Genomic DNA, 26504 nt, shown 5'->3' with positions numbered 1-26504 from the left:
ATAGTGTGGAGTATTCAATTATAAAATATTTATTGAATACTTACCAAGCACTATTTTTGGTATTAAACATAAAGCAGAAAACAGAATTAAAAAAAAAAAAAACCCAAACCTCATAAAGCCTACATTCTAGTCGGAAAAGAAAGGTATCACACAACACAATTAAGAAACATTATTTATGGGGCGTCTGGGTGGCTTGGTCGGTTAGGCATCTGCCTTCAGCTCAGGTCATGATCTTAGGGTCCTGGGATCAAGCCCTGCATCGGGCTCCCTGCTCAGCAGGAGCCTGCTTCTCCCTCTCCTTCTGCCCCTCATCCTGCTCATGCTATCTCTCTCGTGCTCTCAAATAAATAAAATCTTAAAAAAAAAAGAAAGAAACATTATTTATCACATTAGAAGGTGAAAAGTACTATGGAGAAAAATAAAGCACAGAACAGATATGAGAAGAATTACGATTTTATTATTTTTTTTAAGATTTTATTTATTTATTTGACACAGAGAGAGAGAACACACACAAGCAGGGGGAGCAGCAGAGGGAGAGGGAGAAGCAGGCTCTCCACCGAGCAGGGAGCCCAACACGGGGCTCAATCCCAGGACCCTGGGATCATGACCTAAGCTGAAGGCAGATGCCTAACCGACTGAGCCACCCAGATGCCCCAGAGTTATGATTTTAAATATGGTAGTCTATGAAGGTCTAACTAAGAAATAAAGCTATTGTGTATAGACCTGAAGGAAAAGATGGAGCATCACAAAGATATTTTGGGGTAAACTATCCCAAGAAGAAAAGCAAGTGCAAAGACCCTGTATATGTGGTATTCTTTGACATTAGCAAAGAGGAAAGTATAGTTAGAGTGGCATAAGCAAAGGGTGAAAAGTATGGAAGAGGTGAAAGAGGTAGCAGAGGCCAAATCTGAAGGACCTTTTAAACGTCTGTAGGGACTCTGGCTTATTATACTGAGAGATGGGAGCCACTAGAAAGTTTTGAGAAGAGGAATGATTTGACTTAGCATTTAACAGGATCATTGTGTTGAGAATAAACAAAACTGTGTTGAGACTAGGCAGGAGAAAGAACCTAAAGAGGGACACCAGTTAGTAATAATCCAAGTAAAAAAATGATGGTGGTCACAGCCAGGGTGACAGCAGTAGAGGTGAGAAGTGGTCAGAGTCCAGCTAGAATTCAAGGTCAAAGCCAGAACTGCTAAAGGATAGAAAAATGTAAGAAAAAGAGTCAAAATGCTGAATCCCCAGTGCCTTGTGTACATGCAATATATTACATGCTTAATATAGCACTTAATATATTAAGATCTAGTAAATGACAACTGGCATTTTCCCAGCTAGACTATAAATTCCCCTAACACAGCATCTATGTCAGAATTCTAATCTTCCCACCTCGAAGTAATAGTGACACCATTTTTGGCTAAAATTTGAGCACTTTAACACGTGTGGGGTATGTCCATACTATGCTAAGTACTTGGCATGCATTGAGTCATTAAATCTTCACAACATCCAAGTGAGTGCGGTTTACAGATGAAGAAATTGAGACTCACTAGGAGTTACCTGCCCTAAGACACATAACTGAGAATCAGAATGCAGGCAGTTTGAATCCAAAGTTTGTTTTTTAACCACTCTATTACCCTCAACTTTTCAAAAAATGGAGCAATGACCCACTGTCTTATTCACTGTTATCTTGGGCAAGTTACTTTTCTTCTCTGAAATTTTGTCTATCTGTCAAACGTACATAATAGTACACATTCCCCACGCCGCCGTGAGACTACATGCTCTCATCGTGCACAGTGCCCGCCCAATAACTAGCAATGCAGTTAACTTTATTGATGCTTGCTTAGTGCCATGCACTATTCTAAACTATGCACGGGGCTCAGCTCACTTAATACAGCAATTTACGCGGCGGATAATGTGACTAACCTAGTTTACAGATCAGAAACTGAGGTGCAGAGGGGTTAAGGAACCTGGACTGGGTCACATTAACGAATACTTGACAAACTACACGTTTGCACCAGGAAAATCTAACTTCAGAATTTATACTCGAAGCTCCCAGAGAGAGAGTGATTTCCTTGCTCCTTTTCACTACAAAGGAAGCCACGGTCCAAAGGACGACTTGGCCAAAAGCTCACTCTTAGGCCACCCGGCTCGGGAGCCGGCGCGAATCCAATGAATGAGGGAAGTCAGACCTGGGGTTAACCGCGGCCCCCGGCTGGGCCTCGGGGGCACCCGTAGCTCCGCGCCGCACTGGCACCCACCCCACCACCTCCATTCGCCCGCAGTCCCACCCGCTCGCCAGCCCTGCGTCACACACTCGACCCCAAAAGAGCCCGAGCCCGAGTCCATGCCCCTGCCCCTGCCCCACAGGGGAAGAAACTCCCGCGTGGCTGGCTCCCGAGTAGCGAGCACTAGCCTCCCGCGGGCCACGGCCCACCCGCCAAGGCGTGCCGGCCGCGGGGCCCCGTCGTCGAGCCATGCACAACGCCTCACCCGGCGACGCCATTCCTCCGAGCAGGTCCCACCAGGGCCCGAGCCGGAGGCTGACTTCCGCTCGGGAAAGTGGCTCCAAGAGCGCGCCGGAGGGGACACCAGGGACTCGCGGCAGGCTGCGCGTGCTGGGATGGGATCTAGGCACAGGTCAGTCCCCGCCGTCCCGCCGGGTCGGCCCGGTCCCAGCAACCGCGGCCCAAATGCCAGTTCCCGCGCGGAAAGGGCGCGCCGTCCTCGTGTACAGGCCGGCCTCTCCCCCCCGCGACCTGGGCCACTTGGAACCGGCCGCCTCTCAACGGTCCTAATCCGGGTGCTACCAGTACGCGGTTGGACTAGGCTTCGGGGTGGGCCCGAAACGGGGCCTCCGCTGATTGGCCGATCGCGTTGATTGGCCGATAGCGCCGTCACTCAGTCGTCTCTCTGCAGCCCGGCCAATTTTAAAGGAACGGGAAGGGTCCCGTGAGGGAGGGCTTTCTTTTTCGTTCGTTCTTTTTTTTTTTTTTCTCTCTTTAGGAAATTACGGCAATTTCCTCCAAAGATTGTTTCGCTTGTCAGTATCTGACCTAGTGAGTGATGTTTTCTTTGATTTGCAAAGCATTTCTGTGGACTTAGTACTCTTCGCAATAACTTTGAGGAGCATATTAGCCCAGTTTTACAGAAGTAGCAGGTCTCTCTCAAATAAATAAATCTTTAGAAAAAACAACTCTAACAACTCAATAATAAGACAGCCACTGATGTGCTGAAGCCATTTCGTACTGGCTTGCAAGAGTCACTTACGAAATTTAGCAAGGGGGGACGTCTGGGTGGCTCAGTCGTTGAGCATCTTGGTGTTGGCTCAGGTCATCATGATCTTGGGGTCATGGTATCCAGCCCCACGTAGGACTCCAGGCTCAGAGTGGAGCCTGCTTGGGATTCTTTCCCTCATCCTCTCGCTCCCCCTCTGCTCCTCCCTCTGCTCACACTCTCCCTCTCTAAAAATAAATAAAATTTTTAAATTTAGCAAGAATTTTGAAAATAGGTTGTTAAATTTAGAAAAATTAAATTATACAAACTTACAATGAAATAAATAAAAGTCTATTGAAAACCACTCATCATGGGGCGCCTGGGTGGCTCGGTTGGTTGGGCGACTGCCTTCGGCTCAGGTCATGATCCTGGAGTCCCTGGATCGAGTCCCGCATCGGGATCCCTGCTCGGCAGGGAGTCTGCTTCTCCCTCTGACCCTCCTCCCTCTCATGCTCTCTGTCTCTCATTCTCTCTCTCTCAAATAAATAAATAAAAATCTTTAAAAAAAAAAAAAACCACTCATCATTTTGTTATTATTTTACTACATTTTCCCATTTTGTATGCTTTTGTGGTTGCTTATATCTATTGCATCTATATGGTGGGAATATTATATGGTGATGTGCACATCTTTTTCCAAAGTAATATCAGTAGCTTGATTTTGGCCACAATGGGAATATTTACACCATAGAATCAGCAAATGCTACACACCAGGGCTTGATTTTCTGCTTTGTTATGTCTGAACTTAATGATGGAGAAATGTTAATAGAGATTAAATTTAGAAGTGTGTCGTGTCTATAGGCTTTACATTGCGAATAGCTCAAAAACTTGAGGGAGTATCATTCTAGTGTTTGAAAAGTATTATCCAACTCAGAGAAGTCACTTCTGAAGTTTCAGTTACATCGTACTCATTAATGTCAATGAAAATATCAACCAGCATTCACTTAAAAACTACACTTAGAAAGTCTGTTTTACACATTTACCAACATACCACTGCAAGCAACCCAGTAAAAAACACAGGCAAAAGACTTGAACAGGCACTTCATCAAGATATACATAGAGCAGAGGGGGCCTGGGTGGCTCAGTTGTTAAGCGTCTGCCTTCGGCTCAGGTGGTGATCCCAGGGTCCTGGGATGGGGCTCCCTGCTTGGCAGGGGGCCTGCTTCTTCCTCTCCCACTCCCCCTGCTTGTGTTCCTGCTCTCGCTATCTCTCCCTGTCAAATAAATAAATAAAATCTTTAAAAAAAAAGATATACATAGAGCAGATAAACACATGAAAAGATAATCAACACCATTACACATTGATTGCATTGTATATTAAGTCACCAAGAGATATTGCTATATATCCGCTGAAATAGTTAATATAAAAAAGATCAATAATACCAAATGCTGGCAAGGATGTGGAACAACTGGAACTTGCGTATACTGCTGGTGGAAATGGAAAATGGTGCAGTCATATTAGAAAAGAGATTTGTAGCTTTTTAAAAAGCCAGTTATATGACCTACTGCATGACCCAGCCATTCTACTCTTAGAGGGTTGGTTTGTCTGTTTTAAAGGTTTTATTTATTTATTTATTTATTTGAGAGGGAGAGGGAGCATGAGCATGAGCAGGGGGAGGGGCAGAGGGAGAAGCAGACTCCTTGTTGAACATGGAGCCTGATGCAAGGCCCCATCGCACGCTCTGGGATCATGACCTGAGCCAAAGGCAGACGCTTAACTGACTGAACCACCCAGGCGCCCTGGTTTCTTTGTTTTTAATTAACTGGGGTTTTTTTAATTATTAAATATAAGTACACAGGAAGAAGCTCAAACTTTATTGGTTTGGGGTTTTTTCCCAAAATTGTTTTATTTACGATTGACTAAATGAAAAAACAATATTTATAAACATACATAAAGAAAAAAGAATGATACAGTGAAATTGTGTACTTGCCATCCCATTAAAAAACAGGGGCGCCTGGGTGGCTCAGTCAGGTAAGCATCTGGACTTTTGATTTCAGCTCAGATCTTGCTCTCAGGGTCGTGAATTCAAGCCTCACATTGGGCTCCACCCTGGGAGTAGAGCCTACTTTAAAAAAAAATAAAATAGTGGCGCCTGGGTGGCTCAGTCGTTAAGCGTCTGCCTTTGGCTCAGGTCATGATCCCCGGGTCCTGGGATCGAGCCCCGCATCGGGCTCTCTGCTCTACGGGAGGCCTGCTTCTCCCTCTCCCATTCTCCTTGCTTGTGTTGTGTCTCTCTCTGCCAAGTAAATAAGTTCTTTAAAAAAAATAAATAAATAAAATAAAATAACCATAACTTTTACACTTGATCTTAGCCAAAAGGCAGAGAAGCGATATAACCATAACTTTTACGTTCTCTTTCTAGTCTTACCCATTCCATCCCCTTTCTCTCTGCTCGGAGATCCCCCTCCTGCAGGTTATAGGTTATATTGTTTCCTTGCTTTTCTTCACAGTTTTACTGTATATGTTTATAACTCCAAACAGTATTTGTTTACTTTTGCATATTTCTTAATTTTATATAAATGGAATTTACTATGTATTTTTTCTGTGACTTTCTTTTTTTTCTCAACATGGTAAGATTTATCTGCATTGCTGTGCATAGCTAGAACTCATTCTAGTATATAGTACTTTATTGGATGAATTACCATAGTTTATTCTACTGTTGGTAGGCCATTGGGTGTCTAGTTTTTTGCTATGATGACTACTGCTGTGCTGATTCTTGCATATATTCCTAATGCACATGGGTAAGAGTTTCATTGGAATACATTCCTAGGAGTGAAATAGTGAGTCATAGTATAGACACATTTGCGACTTTACTAGATAATGCCAAATTATTTCCAAAATGGTTGTACCAGTTTACACTGTAACTGTGACTTATGAGTTCTGTGCTCCACATCTTTGTCAATATATGCTATTCATGCCAATGTAAAAAAAATTCAGGCAGTATAAAAGTTTAAAAACTAATTTTTTCTCTCAAAAGTTCCACTCCACAGATGTTTGATTTGAATACCAAAAGTTTTTCTACACGTACCCCAACATTTGTGTGTGTTTATGTGTCTGTATGCACACACACAGTTTACACAGATTGTTTGACAACTTGCTTTTTCATTCATTAATACATGCTAAACATTCGGCAAATAGAGATTCACCCACTCAACCAATATTTATTGAGCATTTCCATGTGCCAGGCATTCTAGTCTCTTAGAATACATTCATGAACAAAGCAGCCACAGATCTTTGCCTTCATGGAGCTTACATTTTAGCAGGAGGAAATAGATGATAAACAATATCATAAATACGTGAATGATATATTAGAAGGGATTGTGTGCTATAGGAACAGAAGAAGTAGGAAAAGGTAAGGGGAATTGGGGGGTGTTCTACCTCAGTTTCTTTTTTTTTTTTTAATTTTTTATTCTTATATTATCCCCATACATTGCATCATTAGTTTTAGATGTAGTGGTCCATGATTCATTGTTTGTGCATAACACCCAATGCTCCATGCAGAACGTGCCCTCTTTAATACCCATCACCAGGCTAACCCATCCTCCCGCCCCCCTCCCCTCTAGAACCCTCAGTTTGTTTTTCAGAGTCCATCGTCTCTCATGGTTCGTCTACCCCTCCGATTTCCCCCCCTTCATTCTTCCCCTCCTGCTACCTTCTTCTTCTTTTTTTTTTTTTCTTAACATATATTGCATTTTTTGTTTCAGAGGTACAGATCTGAGATTCAAAAGTCTTGCACAATTTACAGCGCTTACCAGAGCACATACCCTCCCCAGTGTCTATCACCCAGTCACCCCATCCCTCCCACCCCACCTCCCACTCCAGCAACCCTCAGTTTGTTTCCTGCGATTAAGAATTCCTCATATCAGTGAGGTCATATGATACATGTCTTTCTCTGTTTGACTTATTTCGCTCAACATAATACCCTCCAGTTCCATCCACGTCGTTGCAAATGGCAAGATCTCATTCCTTTTGATGGCTGCATAATATTCCATTGTATATATATACCACATCTTCTTTATCCATTCATCTGTCGATGGACATCTTGGCTCTTTCCACAGTTTGGCTATTGTGGACATTGCTGCTATAAACATCGGGGTGCATGTACCCTTTCGGATCCCTACTTTTGTATCTTTGGGGTAAATACCCAGTAGTGCAATTGCTGGATCATATACCTCAGTTTCTTTTAACAGCAGCATAGTATTTCTTACCTATCCATTCATGCCCCATGAGGCTGACAATATGCTAGGTGCTGGCAATTCAACCATGACTATGTAGACAAGGTTTCCCCCTTCATGGAGCTTCTAGTCTGATGGGAAACAGTCAACAAACACAAATGAACTTGATAATTGTAGGGAATGGTTAAATACTATGGGAAAAAATAAGAAAAGAACTGTGGGACTGGGGTGGGGAGAGGCTACCTAACCTAGACTGGTGATCAATAAATGCTTCTCTGAGAATGTGACATTTAAGCTTTCTCCCAAGTGATGAGACAGAAGCGGTCCTAAAATACTAATATTTCTTGACAAACCATAAGAGACTCAACTATAGGAAACAAACTGAGGTTCAATGGAGGGGAGGTGGGTGGGGAGAAGGGGTAATTGGGTGATGGGCATGAGGAGGGCACTTGATGTAATGAGCACTGGATGTTATATGCATCTGATGAATCACTAAATTCTACTTCTGAAACTAATAATATACTGTATGTTAATTAATTGATTTTAAATAAAATTAAATAAATAAATAAATAAAATGCTAATATTTCTGATCCCCTCTTCATTCCTAGGATCTGTAGTCGGGAAGAAGTAGTGATCCCGTGTGCTTCTGACAATGATTCAGGGAGTGTGGATTTGCAGCTGAGCAACTTAGAGAATATTGAAAAAGATCCAAGTAGCCTTGAACTTACAGGTAAAGGGGGGAAAGGATTTTTTTCTTTTCTTTTCTTTTTTTTATGGAAGGAAGGGAAGTGGAGAAAAGGGCTTCTCTCTTTGAGTCAAGCTGCTGGATGAGAGCCCTCAACTAGACTTTGACAATGAATTTTGGTCCCTGAATTTAAGACCTTGGAATATGGTTGGCACAATGAGATAAAATATATTAGTCTAGACATACAGGAAACTGAGATAGTTAATCCTACAGACTTGCACAGAGTCTAAGTGCTAGAATGATTCTGAGAAGGGAAAGGTGGTTGTGGGTGGACCCTTGATTGGGCTATAGAATATATCTTTCCATGTATTCTACAAGCATTTACTGAGTACCAGTTGTTGAATATACAGCAATGAACAAGACCGACATGGTCCCTGCCCTCACAGAATTTGCTGAAAAGGACCAAAATAAGTAAACAGATATTAAATAAAGTAATTACAAATTGTAGTTAATACTATGAAAGAATTATACAAGGGGCTGAGACAAAAAATAAGGGAGATGGGAACCTATTTTAAGCCATGGTTCGCAGAGAACACCTATCTAAGATGGTGCTGTTTAAACCTAAAGGAGGCCTCAAGGATATCAAAGAGCAACCCATGTGAGAAGTAGAGGAAAGAACATTCCAGATAGATATAATAGCATGTGCATGAGACAAGAAAGACTATTTGAGGAACACATTTCTCCATTTCTGCACTCATTCAGCAAGCATTTATTGAAGTCCTACTATGCCGTAAACACGGATCTAGCTGCTGGAGATTTAGTAATGAACAGAGTAGACACAGTGTACTTGTAGATAAGTGATTGGAACTCAATTCAGTATGGGTGATTGGGAGTGTAGGTAGGGAGCAAATATAAAGAGGTTTTTTAGGAGTTAGGTGGATACTTGATCAAAATGGGCAAAGAGGAGATTCAAGAAAGGCATCCTGGAGCAGAGCCCTGAAGGATGAGTGGCAGTTAGCTAGGCAAAGGAGGTAGGAGGTAGGGAAGGTAGAGAAGAAGAAGGAGAAACGTGTAGAGAGAAGCATGAGAGCTGAATGAGATAGGGCTTCTATTGCATGAGAAGAATGTGACAGTGGGTGGCAGGAATTTGCAGAGAGGTTGTAATTCAGGAGAGCAAAAAGTGTACAGAAGTGGAGAGGTAGAAACCCTGATGATGGATGTGTTAAGAGGGAAATAGTAAGACTATTTCCCCAATAGGAATAAAGAACTTGGTTTTGGAAAACAGAGGAGGTAAGAATGTAAAGCTATATGAAGGGGGAAATGATACCACCATAATCACTGTCACCAGTAAAGGAATAATATTTGCCACCACCTCCTTGGTGCTAGCTCTGTATCAACCAAACGAGGCAGGTTCTATTATCATCCCCATTTTGGAAATGAAGAAACAGACCCAGAAAAAGTAAGATCACACAAGGTCAGAATGCTAGAAAGAGGTAGAGCAAGGATCCAAGCCTAGGCAGACCAACTCCGGAGGCTGTGCTCTTAAGTATATCCCAGGTCTGGAAGGAGGTCCCTCAAACACCTACTGCAGCCTGGTCCAGTAGGAGGAGACCAACAAGGGGCTGCTACTGTATTTTAAGCTCTTGCCATCACAGAGTCATAGTCATTTTGAATTTAATAATAATACCGACCATTAGGGCTTACTATGGACCACATACTGAGATAAATCTTTTGTATTCATTACCTCACTTAATCCTCGTGATAACCCTGTTTTGCAGGTGAAGAAACTAAGATTCCAAGAGGCAAACTAACTTGATAAAGGTCATACAACTAATAAGGGGTAGAGCAAGGATTCAAATTAGTCTCAGACTGAGATGTAAAGTCCATGCTCTTAACCACTCTGCTATAGCTCACTCTTAAAGGTTTTTGTAGCTTAGGAGTCCCTTAGAAAACACTGAATTTGTAATTGGGAAGACAGACTTGGACAGCAGAAGAGACTTGGTCAAGGTTGCAGAGCAGATAGTAAGGGTGAGACCAGGTCACGTCTATCCTGACATCCGGTGGATCTCCCCATTATGACTGTATAACTCTACGTAGTACAGATATGTAATCTGCTGTGTTTCTTTCGGTATTAGACTCCAACATCTCTGACATCGTTGAACTCTCTCGGGAACCGCTCACAGATAGCTTCAGACGCCTGACCCAAAAGGACCCCCTCAGTGAGGCCATTGTTGAGAGGCTGATCCAGTCTATCCAGGAGGTTTTTGATGGTGAGCTACAGGTATGCACAAGCAATCATACTGAGTCATCCAACTTATTCCTCCATTTTAACAAATATTTTAAACATTTATGATTTCTTTATCATACAAATAATTGGTATTATAGACTATAAAATATGTTTATATTTGTGTTTTTATAATAAACATTTATATACATTTATAAATTGTATTTATATTTATGCTTCTGTTTACAAAAACTATAAAATCCCTATTAAAAGAAAGAAAAGGAGAAAAATGAATCTTCCTTAATCCACTCTCCCAAGATAACTAATGTTAACATTTTTGTATATATATTTTCAGACTTTTTCTTCTGTACATACAAATGCATGTAATTATAGAAAAATAAACATCAGAGATGGTGGGATGAAAGAAGTTTTCTAGGTGAATAGCTATGGATCTATATTACCCTGCTTAATACAGTATTCTGTTGTTTAGCAGAACATTCATTCATTCATTTATTCTGTGAGAGCACATAACAGAAGAATTTATCTTAACCTGGGGGCAAGGGAAGGCATTTCTGAGGAAGGAACCCTGGAGATCAGATATGAGGAATGAATAGGAGAAACCAAGAGAAGTTAGAATTGGAGGAAGTATTCCAGAAATAGGGCATCGTATATATAACAACCTTGAGGCAGAAAGGAGCAGAGCATGTTTGATGAACTCGCAGAAGGCTGGTATGTTTAAATGATAGTGATGAAGGTGTTTGTCAACAGACACTTAGGTTATTTCCATATCTCCACTATTGTGAATAATGGTGCATTGAACTTGGGAGTGCAGAGATCTCTTTCAGATCCAGATTTCACTTCCTTTGACTATATACACAGATGTTTCTAGTTTGGGAAAATTCATCAAACTTTACATTTTCTCTATGTATAATGCTAATAAAAAGTTTTTGGGAAAAAAGCACTTAGAGCCAGAATGTTGGTCTTCACTTCCAACTCGGACTTTTCTTTACACTTCATGTTAGCAGGGCTTTATAAAGCATTTCTTTGTAATTAATAAAGGGCTGGGATTGCTGCAGTGAACTGGAAGAAAAGAAAATCCATTCCCTGCCTTGACCTGAATCCACAACCAGGCAGGAAAATAGATGAATAAGACAAAATAAGTTTTTGTCAGAGTATCACAAATACCATGATAGCAATATATACATATGCTTTATGGATACTCTTAGGAAGGGCACCGAATGCTGCTTCAGGAGAAAATGCATTTTCCTAGTCTTAAAGGATAATATAGATTTTAGTAAGCAAAATAAGTATAGAGAATTCAGAAGACTCAAAGGCCCAGAACCAGAAAAGGGCAGCATAAAAGTTAATCTGTCTAAAGCTCAGAATGCTGCAGGGCAAGGAGATGAATTTGAAGAGGTTAGCTGGGGTCACATTGGGAGGGCCTTGACCTCCATGGGTGCCACTGAAAGATATTTTAATAGGGAGCTACCTGATCAAGTTTGCACTTAGTGAAGATGAATCTGGTGACAGCTAGGGGAATAGATTGGAGGGGAGCAAAACTGGAGCAGGGAAACTCAGTGTTGATTGTTATACTAATGTAGATGAGAAAGAATTAGGCCATGAAGTCAGCTTCTGGCTGTATATATTGCTACTTGCTATCCAGAAAGCTTATACCAGTTTATACTATCTATAGGCTGTGAGGGAAGATGAGAAGAAATTTTCCCAAGATTGTGGAATTATTGATGTCTTTTATTGTCTTCTTCACACTTTATTTTTTCAAAGTTTCTATGATAAATAGGTAACTGCTTTTATAATCAGAAAAAGAATAATACAAAAGATTTTACTCTTCAAATAAGAACCTGCATTGTAATAGGGAATCTTAAAGACTCAAAATCATCTTTAATGACATCAAGAGAGCTAGAAGTAACAGTCAAAGAAGATAACCTTTAGTGAGTTTAATCAGACAGTAATATATAGACAGGATGGGTAGGTGGGGAAGCAAAGACTAAAGGTGAGGAGCGCCATCATGGAGCAGTTAGTAATCTAGCATTTAATCTAGCTGAGAGGGAAAACAAAGTCCCAAACCCAGACAGGGCAAGTCGACAAGGAATTCCACATCTCTGTAATTTATTCATTCCTTATAATAAAAGACCTGAGACTAGATTGAATGAGATGTCAGATGTTTAGAACATTACAAGAAACTTCTCAAAAGCCCTCTACAATCATCAAATGAGATTATAATATATAATTGTGTTTTTATCATTTTTCCACAAATTCAGAGTGAACTTGAGAAGCTGACATTCCTACGATCTTTGTCTTCTCTCAGCCGAACTTTACCCTATGATGACACCACAGAATCATTCATTCACAGCCACATAGAAGACATTGTGTGTATCCTAAATGTAAGTATTGTGACCTTATCACAAATTATCAGGACCAAATTCGATGACTTGACTAACAAATGTTTTAGTGGCTTCACATATATTACCAATTTCCTTGACCTCTTCTCATACCAGTATCTTTGCATGGAGGAGAAATACTCAGGAGTACTCCACAAATACAATTACCCTTGAAAACCAACTAAAAGATGGGTAGAGGGGTGCCTGGGTGGCTTAGTCGTTAAGCGTCTGCCTTTGGCTCGGGTCGTGATCCCGGGGTCCTGGGATCAAGCCCCGCATTGGGCTCCCTGCTCGTTGGGAAGCCTGCTTCTCCCTCTCCCTCTCCCCCTGCTGGTGTTCCCTCTCTCACTGTGTCTCTCTCTGTCAAATAAATAAAAATCTTTAAAAAAATAAAATAAAAGATGAGGAGAAATGAGACAGCATTTAAATTTCTCAGTAAGGACAATGCTGCATTCTCATTAATGAAGTCATAGTTGTGAGGCAAACTCTATAATCCAATGCCCAGGTTCAGGTGCCAGTTCTGCCTCTTTTCAGCTGTTTGACTTTGGGAAGCTGTGTAACTTCTCAGTGCTGCAGCTTCCTCATCTACAAAATAAAAATAGCTGTATCTTTCACAGAGCTATTGAAAGTATTAAATAAGAAATAAACATAAGCCATGTAGTGTGATACCTAACACATAATTTACATTTGAGAAATATGGTTATATTCTTTTTATTGTATTTATACCTAACTCCAGCCGCAGTCTATCGCTGTCTCATTCATTTATTGCCTTTTTAAGTGCCTGACTGTTCCAGGCAGTGTCTGGGCTGCAAATTGAGGTTACAAAGATAAGACAGGATCCCTGTTCCTGAAGCCAAGCAAGGTGTAATCAAGTGTCACAGGGACTGTGACAAAAGTTTAAACAGGTATAGTAAGGGTATAGAGGAGTGAGTGAGAGTTTGATTCCATGTCAAAAGATCCAGAAGGGCTTTACAAAGGAAGTGATGCACTTAAGCAAGTGTTTAATTTTTTGATGCTTTATTTTTCTCGTCTGTGAAATGTCCCCTTCAGTTTCTCTGAAGCTTTAGAATTCTGAATCTGAGATTTCAGGAAAATGAGCAGTTTTTTTCCCAACCCACAGATCTATAAGGCTGATTAGACTGATGATTAGTTTTCAGAATTGAAGGCTAACCAGCCAACAGGTTTGTTAAGCAATAGACAATTATCAAGGATCTTCTATATCTAGAACACTGTGGTGCTTCAATAAAGAATACAAATTTCCTGGAAGTCTTAATCCTTGCCCTCCAAGAGTTTACAGTCCATTTGGAAATGACCACCTCATAAATAGGTTGAAAACTATTCCAAATAATACATCAAAAAGAACAGAATGAGGGGCTCCTGGTTGGCTCAGTCGGTTAAGCATCTGACTCTTGGTCTTGGCTCAGGTCATGATCTCGAGGTCATGAGATCGAGCCCTGCGTCAGGCTCCGCTCTCAGTGAGGAGTCTGCTTGGGATTGTCTTTCTCCCTCTCCCTCTGACTCTCTCTCTCAAATAAGTCTTTAAAAAAAAATAACACTGCTTAAATCTAGCAAAAATTTTTAAAGAAGAAGAACAGAATGATATTTTGCAGATTTAAGGATGAATACAGCTCTCTACTTGGCTACACTCCATGGAAAGAAGGTTATAGGCAGCCATAGGAGCCAACCAAATGTCATGATTCCAAAATCTCAGTTCCACAAGGATTGGCAGCAGTGAGTTGCCACCTGGTTCAACCAGCCAGCTCAGAAGATCCACAAATACAAGTCCCAGACAGCAAAAGTAAACTGAATTTCCCCATACTCTGCATCTAGATCTGTCCAACCATTGGTAAAATACCCACTTCAGGTATCAACCAAAATTTGAGCTAGCAGGTACAGCCTAGAAGAGTTAAAGTAGTTGGTGTCCGTGAGAGAATTGCATGGGTCATTGCATCATTGGACAAGTCTACAAAGTCCCTGCAAGGTCATGTGCAGGGACTAGAAGAGTACAGCTCCCAACAACCAGGAGGAGATGTACTTCTGCTGAGTAATCCACAAGGAGAGGAAAGCCAGGGCCATTATAAAGAAGAATGGTAAGGCATTTGCCAGTCTTCTCATGACCCATGCCAATGCATGCCTCCTCAGTATCCAAATAAAAAAACCCAAAGAAGCTGTGAACAGAATATGGAAAGGAAGGGGAAAAGATCTGTTATGACACTCCACCAAAGAAGATTTATAAATAAGCATATGAGAAGATGCTCCATCATTGTGATTAGGGAAAAGCAAATTAAAACCACAATGAGATTGAACTATACACCCACTAGAACACTTTCCATATGACCCTGCAGTTCTACTCCTAGGTAAAATGAAGCATATGTCAAACAAAAACATGTACACAAATGTCCATAGAAGCTCTATATGTAACAGCTAAAACACCCAAATGTCCATCAACAGATGAATGGATAAATAAATTGTGGTATATCCTTATAATGGAATACTACCCAGCAGTAAAAAGGAATGAACACGGGTGCCTGGGTGGCTCAGTCGGTTAAGTGTCTGACTTGTTTCAGCTCAGGTCATGATCTCAGGGTCATGAGATCAAACCCCGTGTTGGGCTCTGCACTGATTGTGGAGCTTGCTTAAGATTCTCTTTCCCTCTGCCCCTCCACACTCCCGCCCTGCTTGCGCATATGTACGTGCACATGCACACTCTCTCTCTTAAAAATCAAACAAAAAAGAATGAGCTATTGATACATGCTACAACTTGAATGAATCTCAACATAATCATGCTGTGTGAAAGAAGCCAGACAAAGAAGATATAGATCATATGATTCTATTTAAATAAAATTCCAGAAAATACAAACTTGTATAAAGTGACATCAGATCAGTGGTTACCTGAAAATAGTAGTAGAATGGGGAGGAACAGGAGTGAGAAATTACAAAGTTTACACAAACAAACTTTTTGGAGTGATTCATATGTTCATTATCTTGTGGTGAATGTATACCTAAGTCAAAAATCTTCAAACTATACACTTTAAATATGTACAGTTTGTTGTGTGTCTTACCTCAAAGTCAAAAAAGCTATAAAAATTCTGTTGAGAACTTCAATAGAAAAGAAGAAATGCAATGGCAACTAGGATATGGAGTAAAGATGACAAGATTGGCATGAAATTAATCCAGATAGATCTCCTGATCTAAGCCTGGAAGGATGTGCTGGATTGGGTAGACAGAAGGGACCAGGGGGTAGGGGTTTGATCGGCAAATGACTACCTGGCTATGTCAAGGCAGAATGGCAGTGGAGGTGCTTTTTAGATGCTCTTGGTACTCCACAGCAGACATGAGCACTACGACCTGCGATACTAGAATCTTAATGATGTCAGACTTGCGCTTGGGGGTCCACCCTAATTCTGCACCTGGGGTCCTCCACAAAATCCTATTACTACTGTGTCGTTTGGTAAATAAAGTTACACTCAGCATTGAACAGGCACTGGATCACTTGAGCCATGAGGCAGGCAGTAGATGAGAATGTTTCAGGAAGACTCTTCAGTGTTATGGATAATAAATGCTGAAGGATTTCGGAGGATGGATAGTTCACAGTAGACTGAACTAACATGAGAAGACTGCCCAGTTGTGCTGGTGAGAGTGTGAGCTCCCTGAAGCAGAACGGTGAAGAAGAAAGGGAGCTATTTTAGGAATTAGAAGACACAGTTTCTAGTACCAGAGCTGTCAAGCACAACCTGTGTGATCTGAGACAAATCGCTTAGCTTCTCTGAACCTCTAGCTCCACCTGGAAAATGGAGATAGTAATATCTGTCTGGCTTTCATTAAGGCCTTTGAGACAAAATGTCTCATTTTGTTTTTGTTTTGTTTTGTTTTTTAAAGATTTTATTTATTTATTTGAGAGAGAGAGAATGAGAGAGAACACATGAGAGGGGGGAGGGTCAGAGGGAGAAGCAGACTCCCCGCCGAGCAGGGAGCCCGATGCGGGACTCGATCCCGGGACTCCAGGATCATGACCTGAGCCGAAGGCAGTCGCTTAAACAACTGAGCCACCCAGGCGCCCAACATGTCTCATTTTGTTAAGATTGGTTAAGATTCTTCTTGGAGAGAGCAATAAAAATCAACTCTGGCTCACTTAGTTAAAAAAGAAAAAACAGCATGCTGGGATATCTCCCTTAGAATCTAAGCCTTTTAACAATCAAGCCTCCAGAAGAGGATGTTCCAGGACAACTCCTGGGGTCGCAAAGGCGGTGTTTGTTCTCCTCTCACAATGACCAGACCTTCAGCCGCTCCCAATCTGTGTCTGTCATTCAAAAATTCCAGATTCTGGAAGAAAGAATCTGATTGGCCCAGACTGGGTCTGTTCTCCACTCCTTCATCAGCTAGGCATGTTTGGGGGCAGCATCATATAGTAAGGGCATGACTTCTGGTCATCCCTCTCTGTGTATTGGAGGCCATTCCCAGAGAAGGGATGATTGCTGTAATCTGGATAGTCACCCCAAGAGGTTCCTACTACACAAATACTTGACAAACAAAAAATAGCCTCTCACTTCTGAATTCCCCGTTGCAGTTAGCATAATTGTGAATAAATAATAAGCCTTTCATACCTAACTGATTGAAAAAAGGAATTGCAGGCCTGGTGGCTTAGCTAAGAGACACTGCCTTCATCCACATGTGAGGCGAGTGGCTGTAGGGATGGGGAGTCCGGAACTGTGCAGCGCAGACAGTGGCCATCATCATGGTTGATTGGATGCGGGAAATGAATAAAGGAGAAAAAGAAATTGTAAGTCACCTCTTTTATGAGCCCTGGGAAAGAGCACCACTGACAACAACTGAAGGCTGGGAAGGTGTGTCCTTTGGAGGAGGAAGATAATGAACTCACTTTTTCACACCAAATTGCCAGGATGTAGCTATGCTCTTAGTGGTGATGCCTGTGAGATAGCTAGATTTGGGGGAGTAGAGCCAGATTTGGGGGAGTAGAGCCCTGGGAGGCTGAAGGGAGAGTCTTGTGCTTTGTCCCTTCCAGACTATACAGCCGTAAAATTAAGTGAGTTCCTTGAGGAAACAAGAAAGAGCATCAGGCCACCAGCAAGATCTGAGCAGAGTTGGAAAGTGAGAAAGAAAAGAGAAAAGTCAGGAAGGGGCAAGAGAGAGAACACAGTAATATTTATTGAGCGCTGCCTCCTGGACACTAAGTTCCTGGTGAGTCTTTTTGGTGGCAGGAAAGAGAAATCTACAAGAGGCAGCTGAAACACTAAAGGGGAGATTTGTTCTTAGGATAACTGAGCGTTCCCAGAATCTTGTAACCGGAAGAGCAACATGCTCCAAGAAGAGAATGAAGCCAGAAAAAAAAAGCAAAAAACAAAAAAACTGTCACATACTCAGAACTTTCTCTCCATCTTTCATCTTTGCTCCTTTGTATATACTTTCATTTCTCTCTCTCTCCCTCACCTCTCTTCCCAAAATTGGCTCTCTCTGTTACCTTGTCCACAGGGCACAGTGCTCCCAAATTTTAAATTTTCTCTTTTTAGTAGGCCAGCCAGAAATAAGATTGAGGCTCTTGGTCTCAGTTCCAGAGTGCTGAGAAAAAGAATCTACTCCTGTCTGGATAAGGTGTGGTTAGTGGGACAGAATGATTTAGCGGAAGCATGGCTGTGAGGTGCCCATTCTGGGACCCAGGGGCATTTTCCAGAGAGGCTGGGTAGACAGCCCAGGAAGGCTTCCACTACAACCATTTACGTTTGCTCTTTTTATTAACTCCCTGAGACGTTTCTCTTTTCCCCCATACAGATCAGGAAACTGGGGCCCGGGGAAGTTAAATGCTACATTCTGGGTCACACGGGGAGAGAGAGGCAGAGCCAGTGTGCAAACCCAGGTGCTGTCTAGCTCCAGAGCCTCTTTTTTCCTCTCTGTCACTCTACAGATTTTTCCAGCAAAGCAAGGCAGCTTTCCAAACTCTGCCAATTTGGAATTTGGAAAGCTATTCCTTTTCTAGGACAAGTCACATAGTAATATTAGACACTATAGTAGAGATTGCTGTTTGGTAGAAAGAGGAGTTAGGATGCCTAAACTGGAAAAAATCACAAGTAGTAAAAATAATGAGTAACAGATGCTAAGAGTTCTCAAGGGCTACTAGGAATTATGAATTAGCTCATTAGTGTTCACAACCGCCTTGGGATGGTAAAGAGTACAGTTGCCTCACTTTACAAAGAGGAAACTGAGGTACGGGGGGGGGAGGGGCAGGGTAAATCACTTGTGTCCACTCAAACAGCTAATAAGAGGCAGCGCCAGGCCTCAGGCTCTGGCTCCAGAGCATAAACTCCTGGCCTGGCCACTGTCCTGCTGCCGGTCCTGTGGAGCCAAGAGCAGGATGAAGTCCCTGCTGTGGTTCTTGCAGGCCATCTACATCTTTGATCGTCTAGCCCAAGGACTTGGCAAGTTCTTGACTCTGTTTTAAAGTTCTTGCCCTCGGGGCGCCTGGGTGGCTCAGTCGTTATGCGTCTGCCTCCGGCTCAGGTCATGATCCCAGGATCCTGGGATCGAGCCCCGCATCGGGCTCCCTGCTCCGCGGGAACCTGCCTCTCCCTCTCCCACTCCCCCTGCTTGTATTCCCTCTCTCGCTGTGTCTCTCTCTGTCAAATAAATAAATAAAATCTTTAAAAATAATAATAAAAAAGTTCTTGCCCTCTCATTGCAGATGCTGGTAGAAGAGGAGCCTGTGCATTCTCTCTTGAGCTCTGTGCTGCAGGAGGTCTTTGTCACCATCGCTGACCTCAGGTGACACCCACATGCTGCCCCCTGCCCCTTACACATGTCCTGCTTTCTCGGTCAGGGCCAAGACCAGAGCCAACTGACACGTTCCATACTTTTAACTTTTGCAAACTATTTATATAGGGAAGGGGAAGCCAAATCCATGTTTTCTGTGTAAGAAATTTGATTTCATATATGCCACCATCATATCTGAAAGACCTTATTGGAACCTCTTTGGAGTTCAGTTTTGTCCAAAGTATATTCAGTGGAAAGTTACTCTCGTGTGTGCTTCATGACAGTAGAGTTCCACAGTCCAAGAAATTTGGAAGGGCTGCCTGCTGTTTATCTTTCTTGGAGATTTGTATGGCACACTAACTTATTAAAGGCCCCAAGAAATCCTATAGTTAAAACGATTTTTAACTTGGTTCCATCCACCATTCCTCCAACAAACATTCAGCAGAACATCCTTTGGAAAATCATGGTTTACATGTTAGACTATAGCAGGCTTTCCTCCGTAGTTAAACTGGAGGAAAGCCTGGAAGGATATCATTCCAGTACCCTCTTGGGAAGGCGGGGAGGGACAGGGAACAAGGATGGAGGCTCTGAGCCCTGAAACTCTTCCTTCAGCCTTTTGTAAGATTTGTCTAAACAGGCTAACAAGTATGCCCTTTGTCTCTTCCACCAGAATTATACACCAGCTAGTCCACTCATTCCTCCTGGGTTACTTCGACCCCTGCTTACCACTGTCAAATCAAAGTCTTCCCAGCTTACTATTCCTAAACTGTCTTTTCTTAGCTACCAAGGTGTCCACTTGCTATTTGGCTCTGAAGATGGAGCTGATTTGTTCAGTCTTATTACAAAAAGTATAATCACTCTGCCCTCCGTAACGACTCTTATCCAGCTGCAGGAAATCATGCCAAGTGGGTCCTACAACACAGAGGTAACTCCTGCTTTGGTTTAATAACTTGCCATCCATAGGTCAGCTGATCATGGCTCTTTGAGAGTGCATTTGATTTTTTGAAACTAGCCAAAAATCATTTCAGCCAAGTCTGGTGAATAAAATAAGCAGTTAAATTAAATAGCTTTTCCCCCCTCTTTATTTTTTCTTTTTCTTTCTTTCCTTCCTTCTTTCCTTTCTTCCTTCCTTCCTTCCTTCCTTCCTTCCTTCCTTTCTTTCTTTTAGAGAGAGAGAGCACAAGAGGGAGAGGGAGAGAGAATCTCAAGCTGACTCTGCACTGAGCATGGAGCCCAGTGTGGGGCTCAATCTCATGACCATGAGATCACAACCTGAGCTGAAACCAAACTGCACCACCCAGGTGCCCCTCTCTCTTTTTTTTTTTTTTTTAAGATTTTTACCTATTTATTTGAGAGAGAGAACATGCACACGCAAAAGTGGGGGGAGGGGCAGAAGAAGAGGGACAAGCAGACTGTATACTGAGCCTGACATGGGGCTCCATCCCATGACCCTGTGATCATGACCTGAGCCCAAATCAAGAGTCAGATGCTTAACCGACTGAGCCACCGCCAGGTACCCCCCTCTTTATTTTGTCTTCTTTCTTTTTCCCTTCATTCCTTCCTTCCTTGCTTTTGGCTTTAAAATAAGATGAGAGTGTTCATATACGTAGCAGATTTTAGAGTTACCATATGCTAAGCATCATGAGAGGCAACAGAAATACAGCAGTACACTCTCTCATCTGGGGAGCTTATATCCTAGTGTAGAGATAAAACTGCTGATAAATGTATCAGGTGGTAATAAGTGCTATGAAAAAAATAGAACAGGGGTGCCTGGGTGGCTCAGTTGGTTAAGCGTCTGACTCTTGATTTTGGCTCAGGTCATGATCTCAGGGTCCTGGGATCCAGCCCTGTGTCAGGCTCCTGCTCATCATGGATATTCTCTCTCTCTGCCTCCCTCTGCCCCTCCCCCTGCTCACACGCACGCTTTCTCTCTCTCTCTCAAATAAAAAAATCTTTAAAAAAATATTGAACAGGGAAAGAGGAGGATAAAGAGTACTGTGGTTGGGAGGCACAGGGGCTTTTTTACGTAGGGTGGTCAGGGAAAGTCTTCCTGATGAAGTGACAGTTGCAAAGAGGAGCTGGATATCTCTGGAGGAGAAGCTTTCAAGCAGAGAGAAGAGGAAATGCAAAGGCCTTGATTTTCTCCTGCAGCTAGTAAGCTGGTTGGTAAAGCAGTTTCCAAAGGGGACTTTATTCCCTTCTGTTTCAAGATGTCAGAAAGAGTCACAAGTCAAATTTTGAAGCTATCTTGATGATCCTAACTAATTTCCCAAATGCAGTTCCCAGTAATGCTGAGATGTCCATTTAAAATGAATGTATTGTAGGGCACCTGGCTGGCTCAGTGGGTGGCACATGTGACTCTTGATCTGTGGGTTGTAAGCTTGAGTCCCACGGTGGGTGTAGAGATTACTTAAAAATAAAACCTGAAAGAAAAAAAAAAGAAAATGAATATATTGTTTCACCTCAGCTCACAAACCGCCTACCAGTACTTTACACTGGTTCCGTGCCTTTGAGTAAAGTCTCAAGATAAGAGCCTTAAAAGTGTATATTGTACTTGGTGGAGATGCAAGCTGGTGCAACCACTCTGGAAAACAGTATGGAGGTTCCTCAAAAGGTTAAAAACTGAGCTACCCTATGATCCAGGAATTGCACTACTGGGTATTTACCCAAAGGAAACAAAAATACTAAATCAAAGGGATACATGCACCCTGATGTTTACAGCCTCACTATCATCAGTGGCCAAATTATTGGGAAGAGCCCACACGTTCGTTGACTGATGAATGGATAAAGAAGATGTGGTGTGGGGCGCCGGGGTGGCTCAGTCGTTAAGCGTCTGCCTTCGCCTCAGGTCATGATCCCAGGGTCCTGGGATCGAGCCCCGCATCGGGCTCTCTGCTCGGTGGGAAGTCTGCTTCTCCCTCTCCCTCTGACTGCTCCCCCTGCTTGTACTCTCTGTCAAATAAATAAACAAAATCTTAAATAAAAAAAAAAAGAAGATGGGGTGCATATATATACACAATGGAATATTACTCAGCCATAAAAAGGATGACATCTTGCCATTTGCAAAGACGTGGATCGAGCTAGAGAGTATTATGCTAAGTGAAATAAGCCAGGCAGAGAAAGACAAATACCATATGATTTCACTCTTATGTGGAATTTAAGAAACAAAACAAATGAACATGGTGGGGAGAGAGAGGAAAACCAAGAAACAGACGCTTAACTATAGAGCCCCAGGTGTTGTACGTAAGTGATGAATCACTAAATTCTACACCTTAAAGTAGTATTACACTCTTAACTAACAGGAATTTATTTTTTAAACACCTTATTTTTTGTTTGTTTTTAATTGTTTTAATGATTTTACTTATTTATTTGACAGAAAGAGAGAGAGAGCACAAGCAGGGGGAGCAGCAGAGGGAGAGGGAGAAGCAGGCTCCCCGCTGAGCAGGGAGCCTGATGTGGGGCTTGATCCCAGGACCCTGAGATCATGACCTGAGCCGAAGGCAGACGCTTAACCGACTGAGCCACCCAGGCGCCCCTAACTAACAGGAATTTAAATAAAAACTTGGAAAGAAGAAAAAATAAACTTCTGTGTAGAAGCAAAAAAAAAAAGTGTACAGTGTTGGGGAACTTCATGGTGGGGGTGGGGGCATCACTGATCCTGAGCCTTTTCAGTGTCTCTACAGGCAGACGTTTCAAGCATTCTCTGAGATGCTCCAGAGTTTGGTAGTAGAAGACCCACATTTGGAAAATCTTGACACCATTTTTAAGGTAAATTGGATATCAGAGAGAAGGAGAAACTATTTCTATTAACTGGTGAAAGTGGAAGAAGAAAATGTGGAAGGATTAAGTTTTAAGAGATAGCAGAGGGGCGCCTGGGTGGCAGAGTTGGTTAAGTGTCTGACTCTTGATTTCAGCTCAGGTCATGATCTCGGGGTTGTGAGATCGAGCCCCTGGTCAGGCTCCATGCTCAGCAGGGAGTCTGCTTGAGATTCTCTCCCTCTCCCTCTGCCCCTCCCCCCACTTGCACACACTTCTCTCTCTCTCTAAAATAAATAAATATATCTTTAAAAAAAGAATAGCAAAGTAGTTGAGAGTATCAGCTGTCAATTTTGCATCAGACTTGGCTTCAAATTCTGACTCTGTGCCATTCATGGGTTATAAATTCAGCAAAGAATGTAATCTCTCAGAGTCTTATTTCTTCACTTTTAAATTGAGGTAATAATTATGGTGAATATTGAATAAATGGCCTTCAGTTAGTGGTTTAATGGTTACTATTATTATTCCTTAAATTGCTATTGCTTACTACCATAGAATGGTTTCAATCAGTGACCAGAGAACAGAGGCACCTCATGAGTGAGTAAATAGCAGGTGCCTACCAGGCAGGATTCAAGGTCATTAATAACCGCCTGTCCCCACCTGTACCCATTCCAGCATATGCCATTCTATCATTAGGGATTTGTTCATTGGAGTGCATTCACTGCAGTTCAAGCGTCTTACTTTCTTGCCCCTTTTTAAGATGCAGATATCCCAGAAAGGAATAACCCTTTAAACTATTATTAATCATCTGTGCCTAAGTGTAGATGGACATTTATCTTTGCCACAACTGACCTTAACATTATTTCTCATTCCTCTTCTATTTGTACATCAACACTCCAGCCAGACTGGGTTTCTCCCCTTTATCCAGTTGTGCCTTGTACTTTCCTGTGTTGGCAGCTTAATTCAAGTTGTTTCTTCTACTGAAAATCCCACCTCTTTTTTTTTTTTTTTTTGGCCACATGGGGCCATAAAATGTCACCTTTTTTATGAAGCTCCTACTGGTGAATGTTATCTTCTCCAGGAATCCCTCCCTGACTGTTACAGGCAGATGCAATTTCTCCATCCTCAGAGTTTTTTAATAGTATGACATTGATTTTCTTTCCTTCCAACGGAAGAGAATAGGATAAATAATTGAAGAAAGTGGGATGAAGGGAAAATAAATCTAGAAAGTAAGCCTCTTTGGAAGCCAGCCCACCTGATCCCAAATCTTTATGCCTTATTTGCCTTCCCACCACTTTCATTTCCTACCCAAACTGGCTTATCATTTAGGAAGACGTTTTCGATATAGTAGTGACCTGTGAACCTTCTCTCTCCACGTTTTGTTCAAAGCAGAATAAAGGTGTTATCCCAAATCTTCCTGGTAAACCATTTAGGCTTCCTTTATTTTTCACAGCAAATGGACCCCTGGTTACAATCAACCAAAGACCATGAGCGGGAACGGGCCACAGCCAGCATGGCTCAAGTACTAAAGTGCTTATCCAGACATCTCAGCCTGAAGGTAAGCAGCCCTTCAGTCACACAGGAAGAAGGATCCAAAGCCATCCTATTACTGCCTATTTCCCCTCCAGTGTATGACCCTGAACTGATGATTCAGTTGATGCCCCATGTAATACCATAGCACTTAGCATTATTCACATGTCTGCCCCTCTAAAATTTGAGCAGTTTGAGGCTAGGTACTATGTTTATTAATCTTGCATCCCTGTTGCTTAACACAACAGCTGGAACATAACAATACAGTAAATCTTTTTGAATGAAGGAAGGAAGGAATAAGTGTGACCTGAAAATATCTGATGGTCCACAGTGACTTAGACTCTCTGCAGTGTTATATTTCAAGTAATAAAGTCCAGCAGCAAATGTAAATAAATCAATTTAAATATCTCCCAGCATCTCACAGAGAAAGGTTCTGTGGCTTCTCTTTTAAGTCCTCTCATTTGGGGGCGCGTGGGTGGCTCAGTCATTAAGCATCTGCCTTCGGCTCAGGTCATGATCCCGGGGTTCTGGGATCGAGCCCCACATCGGGCTCCCTGCTCTGCGGGAAGCCTGCTTCTCCCTCTCCCACTCCCCCTGCTCATGGTCCCTCTCTCGCTGTGTCTCTGTCTGTCAAATAAATAAATAAAATCTTTAAAAAACAAACAAACAAATAAATAAATAAATCCTCTCATTTGTCTCTTTCACTCTCTCACTTCTCAGTTCTTCTGAATGCTCCTGCATACGTTCTGAAAGGAGTTCCTCAAAACCAAGGTCCTCCTTCCTCTATCTACTCCTTTCTTCATCTGTGAATCTCTTTCCTCTTTCCTAGTAGATCTTCCAGGCACTAGAGCTTCTCCTGTTTTCCAGCCATCATTTCTCCAGTCTGCATAATAAGGCAGAATTGGAAGAAAAGTTTGTGGGGTAGGAATTCTAGGTCCTAATGCTAATTTTCCTTAAGGGAATTTGTCCTTGATATGAATATTCTAACAGTCATGCTTATTAAAAGGATGACATCAGGGCGCCTGGGTGGCTCAGTCAGTTAAGCGTCTGCCTTCGGCTCAGGTCATGATCCGAGGTCCTGGGATCAAGCCCCGCATCGGGCTTCCTGCTCAGCGGGGAGTCTGCTTCTCCCTCTCCCCCTGCTTGTGTTCCCTCTCTCACTGTCTCTCTCTCTGTCAAATAAATAAATAAAATCTTTAAAAAAATAAATAAATAAAAAATTAAAATTAAAAAAAAGGATGGCATCCCACTAACTTTCTCATTTCTCCCATTGGAAGTACATCTAAACTTTCCACCTCCTTACTGAAGTAAATTCAGTCCCTCAAACTATGCTACTTCCTTTTTTCTCTCTTTAGTCAATGAAAACAAGTAACTTCTAGCCATCACTGACTACCCTATTATTCCATCATCACATTGTTCTTCCTTCTACATTCTTCCACCTCTAATGTTGGCTGCAGACTAAAGAAGAGTTTCACATGACTCCCTCTTATACACAATCTCTCTCTAGGCCCTGAAGATCTTTCTTAGAGTTTTCTTCCTAGGGAGAACTGATAATATAAGGGTGCTAAACCTAGGTGCCATTGGAGTCTGTGAACATCTGGAAAGCAGTAGGCAGAATTTTGTGTGATGTAGTCTTCTGGAGCTTTCTGGAAGGCCCATAGCTTTTCTTAAATCAACTTAATTGAGTTGTTCTTATCATCCAGAG

General features: G+C 42.1%; 2 protein-coding genes across 3 annotated transcripts in view; one reads left to right on the top strand and one right to left on the bottom strand.

Annotated features, from left to right (window-relative positions):
• RPN2 (ribophorin II) overlaps positions 1 to 2792 on the bottom strand; it is a 60302-nt gene extending 57510 nt beyond the window's left edge. For both annotated transcript variants that reach the window (XM_035006279.1, XM_035006280.1), the window contains exon 1: positions 2488 to 2792. In XM_035006279.1, the coding sequence (XP_034862170.1) occupies positions 2488 to 2500 (13 nt within the window). In that variant the 5' untranslated portion in view covers positions 2501 to 2792. The remainder of the gene's footprint in view (positions 1 to 2487) is intronic.
• The window catches only part of MROH8 (maestro heat like repeat family member 8), a 60446-nt gene continuing 36220 nt past the window's right edge, over positions 2279 to 26504 (top strand). Inside the window, exons 1-8 of the mRNA XM_035006278.1 lie at positions 2279 to 2634; positions 8052 to 8173; positions 10264 to 10409; positions 12632 to 12754; positions 19446 to 19525; positions 20294 to 20438; positions 23186 to 23281; positions 24723 to 24827. Of these exons, the coding sequence (XP_034862169.1) occupies positions 2342 to 2634; positions 8052 to 8173; positions 10264 to 10409; positions 12632 to 12754; positions 19446 to 19525; positions 20294 to 20438; positions 23186 to 23281; positions 24723 to 24827 (1110 nt within the window). The 5' untranslated portion in view covers positions 2279 to 2341. The remainder of the gene's footprint in view (positions 2635 to 8051; positions 8174 to 10263; positions 10410 to 12631; positions 12755 to 19445; positions 19526 to 20293; positions 20439 to 23185; positions 23282 to 24722; positions 24828 to 26504) is intronic.

The sequence above is a fragment of the Mirounga leonina genome, unplaced genomic scaffold (genome assembly GCF_011800145.1).
Source record: "Mirounga leonina isolate KUSES-001 unplaced genomic scaffold, KU_Mleo_1.0 Mir_150, whole genome shotgun sequence".
Classification (NCBI taxonomy): domain Eukaryota; kingdom Metazoa; phylum Chordata; class Mammalia; order Carnivora; family Phocidae; genus Mirounga; species Mirounga leonina.
The sequence above is the reverse complement of the archived record's forward strand: the minus strand, read 5'-3'. Positions and strand labels throughout refer to the sequence as shown.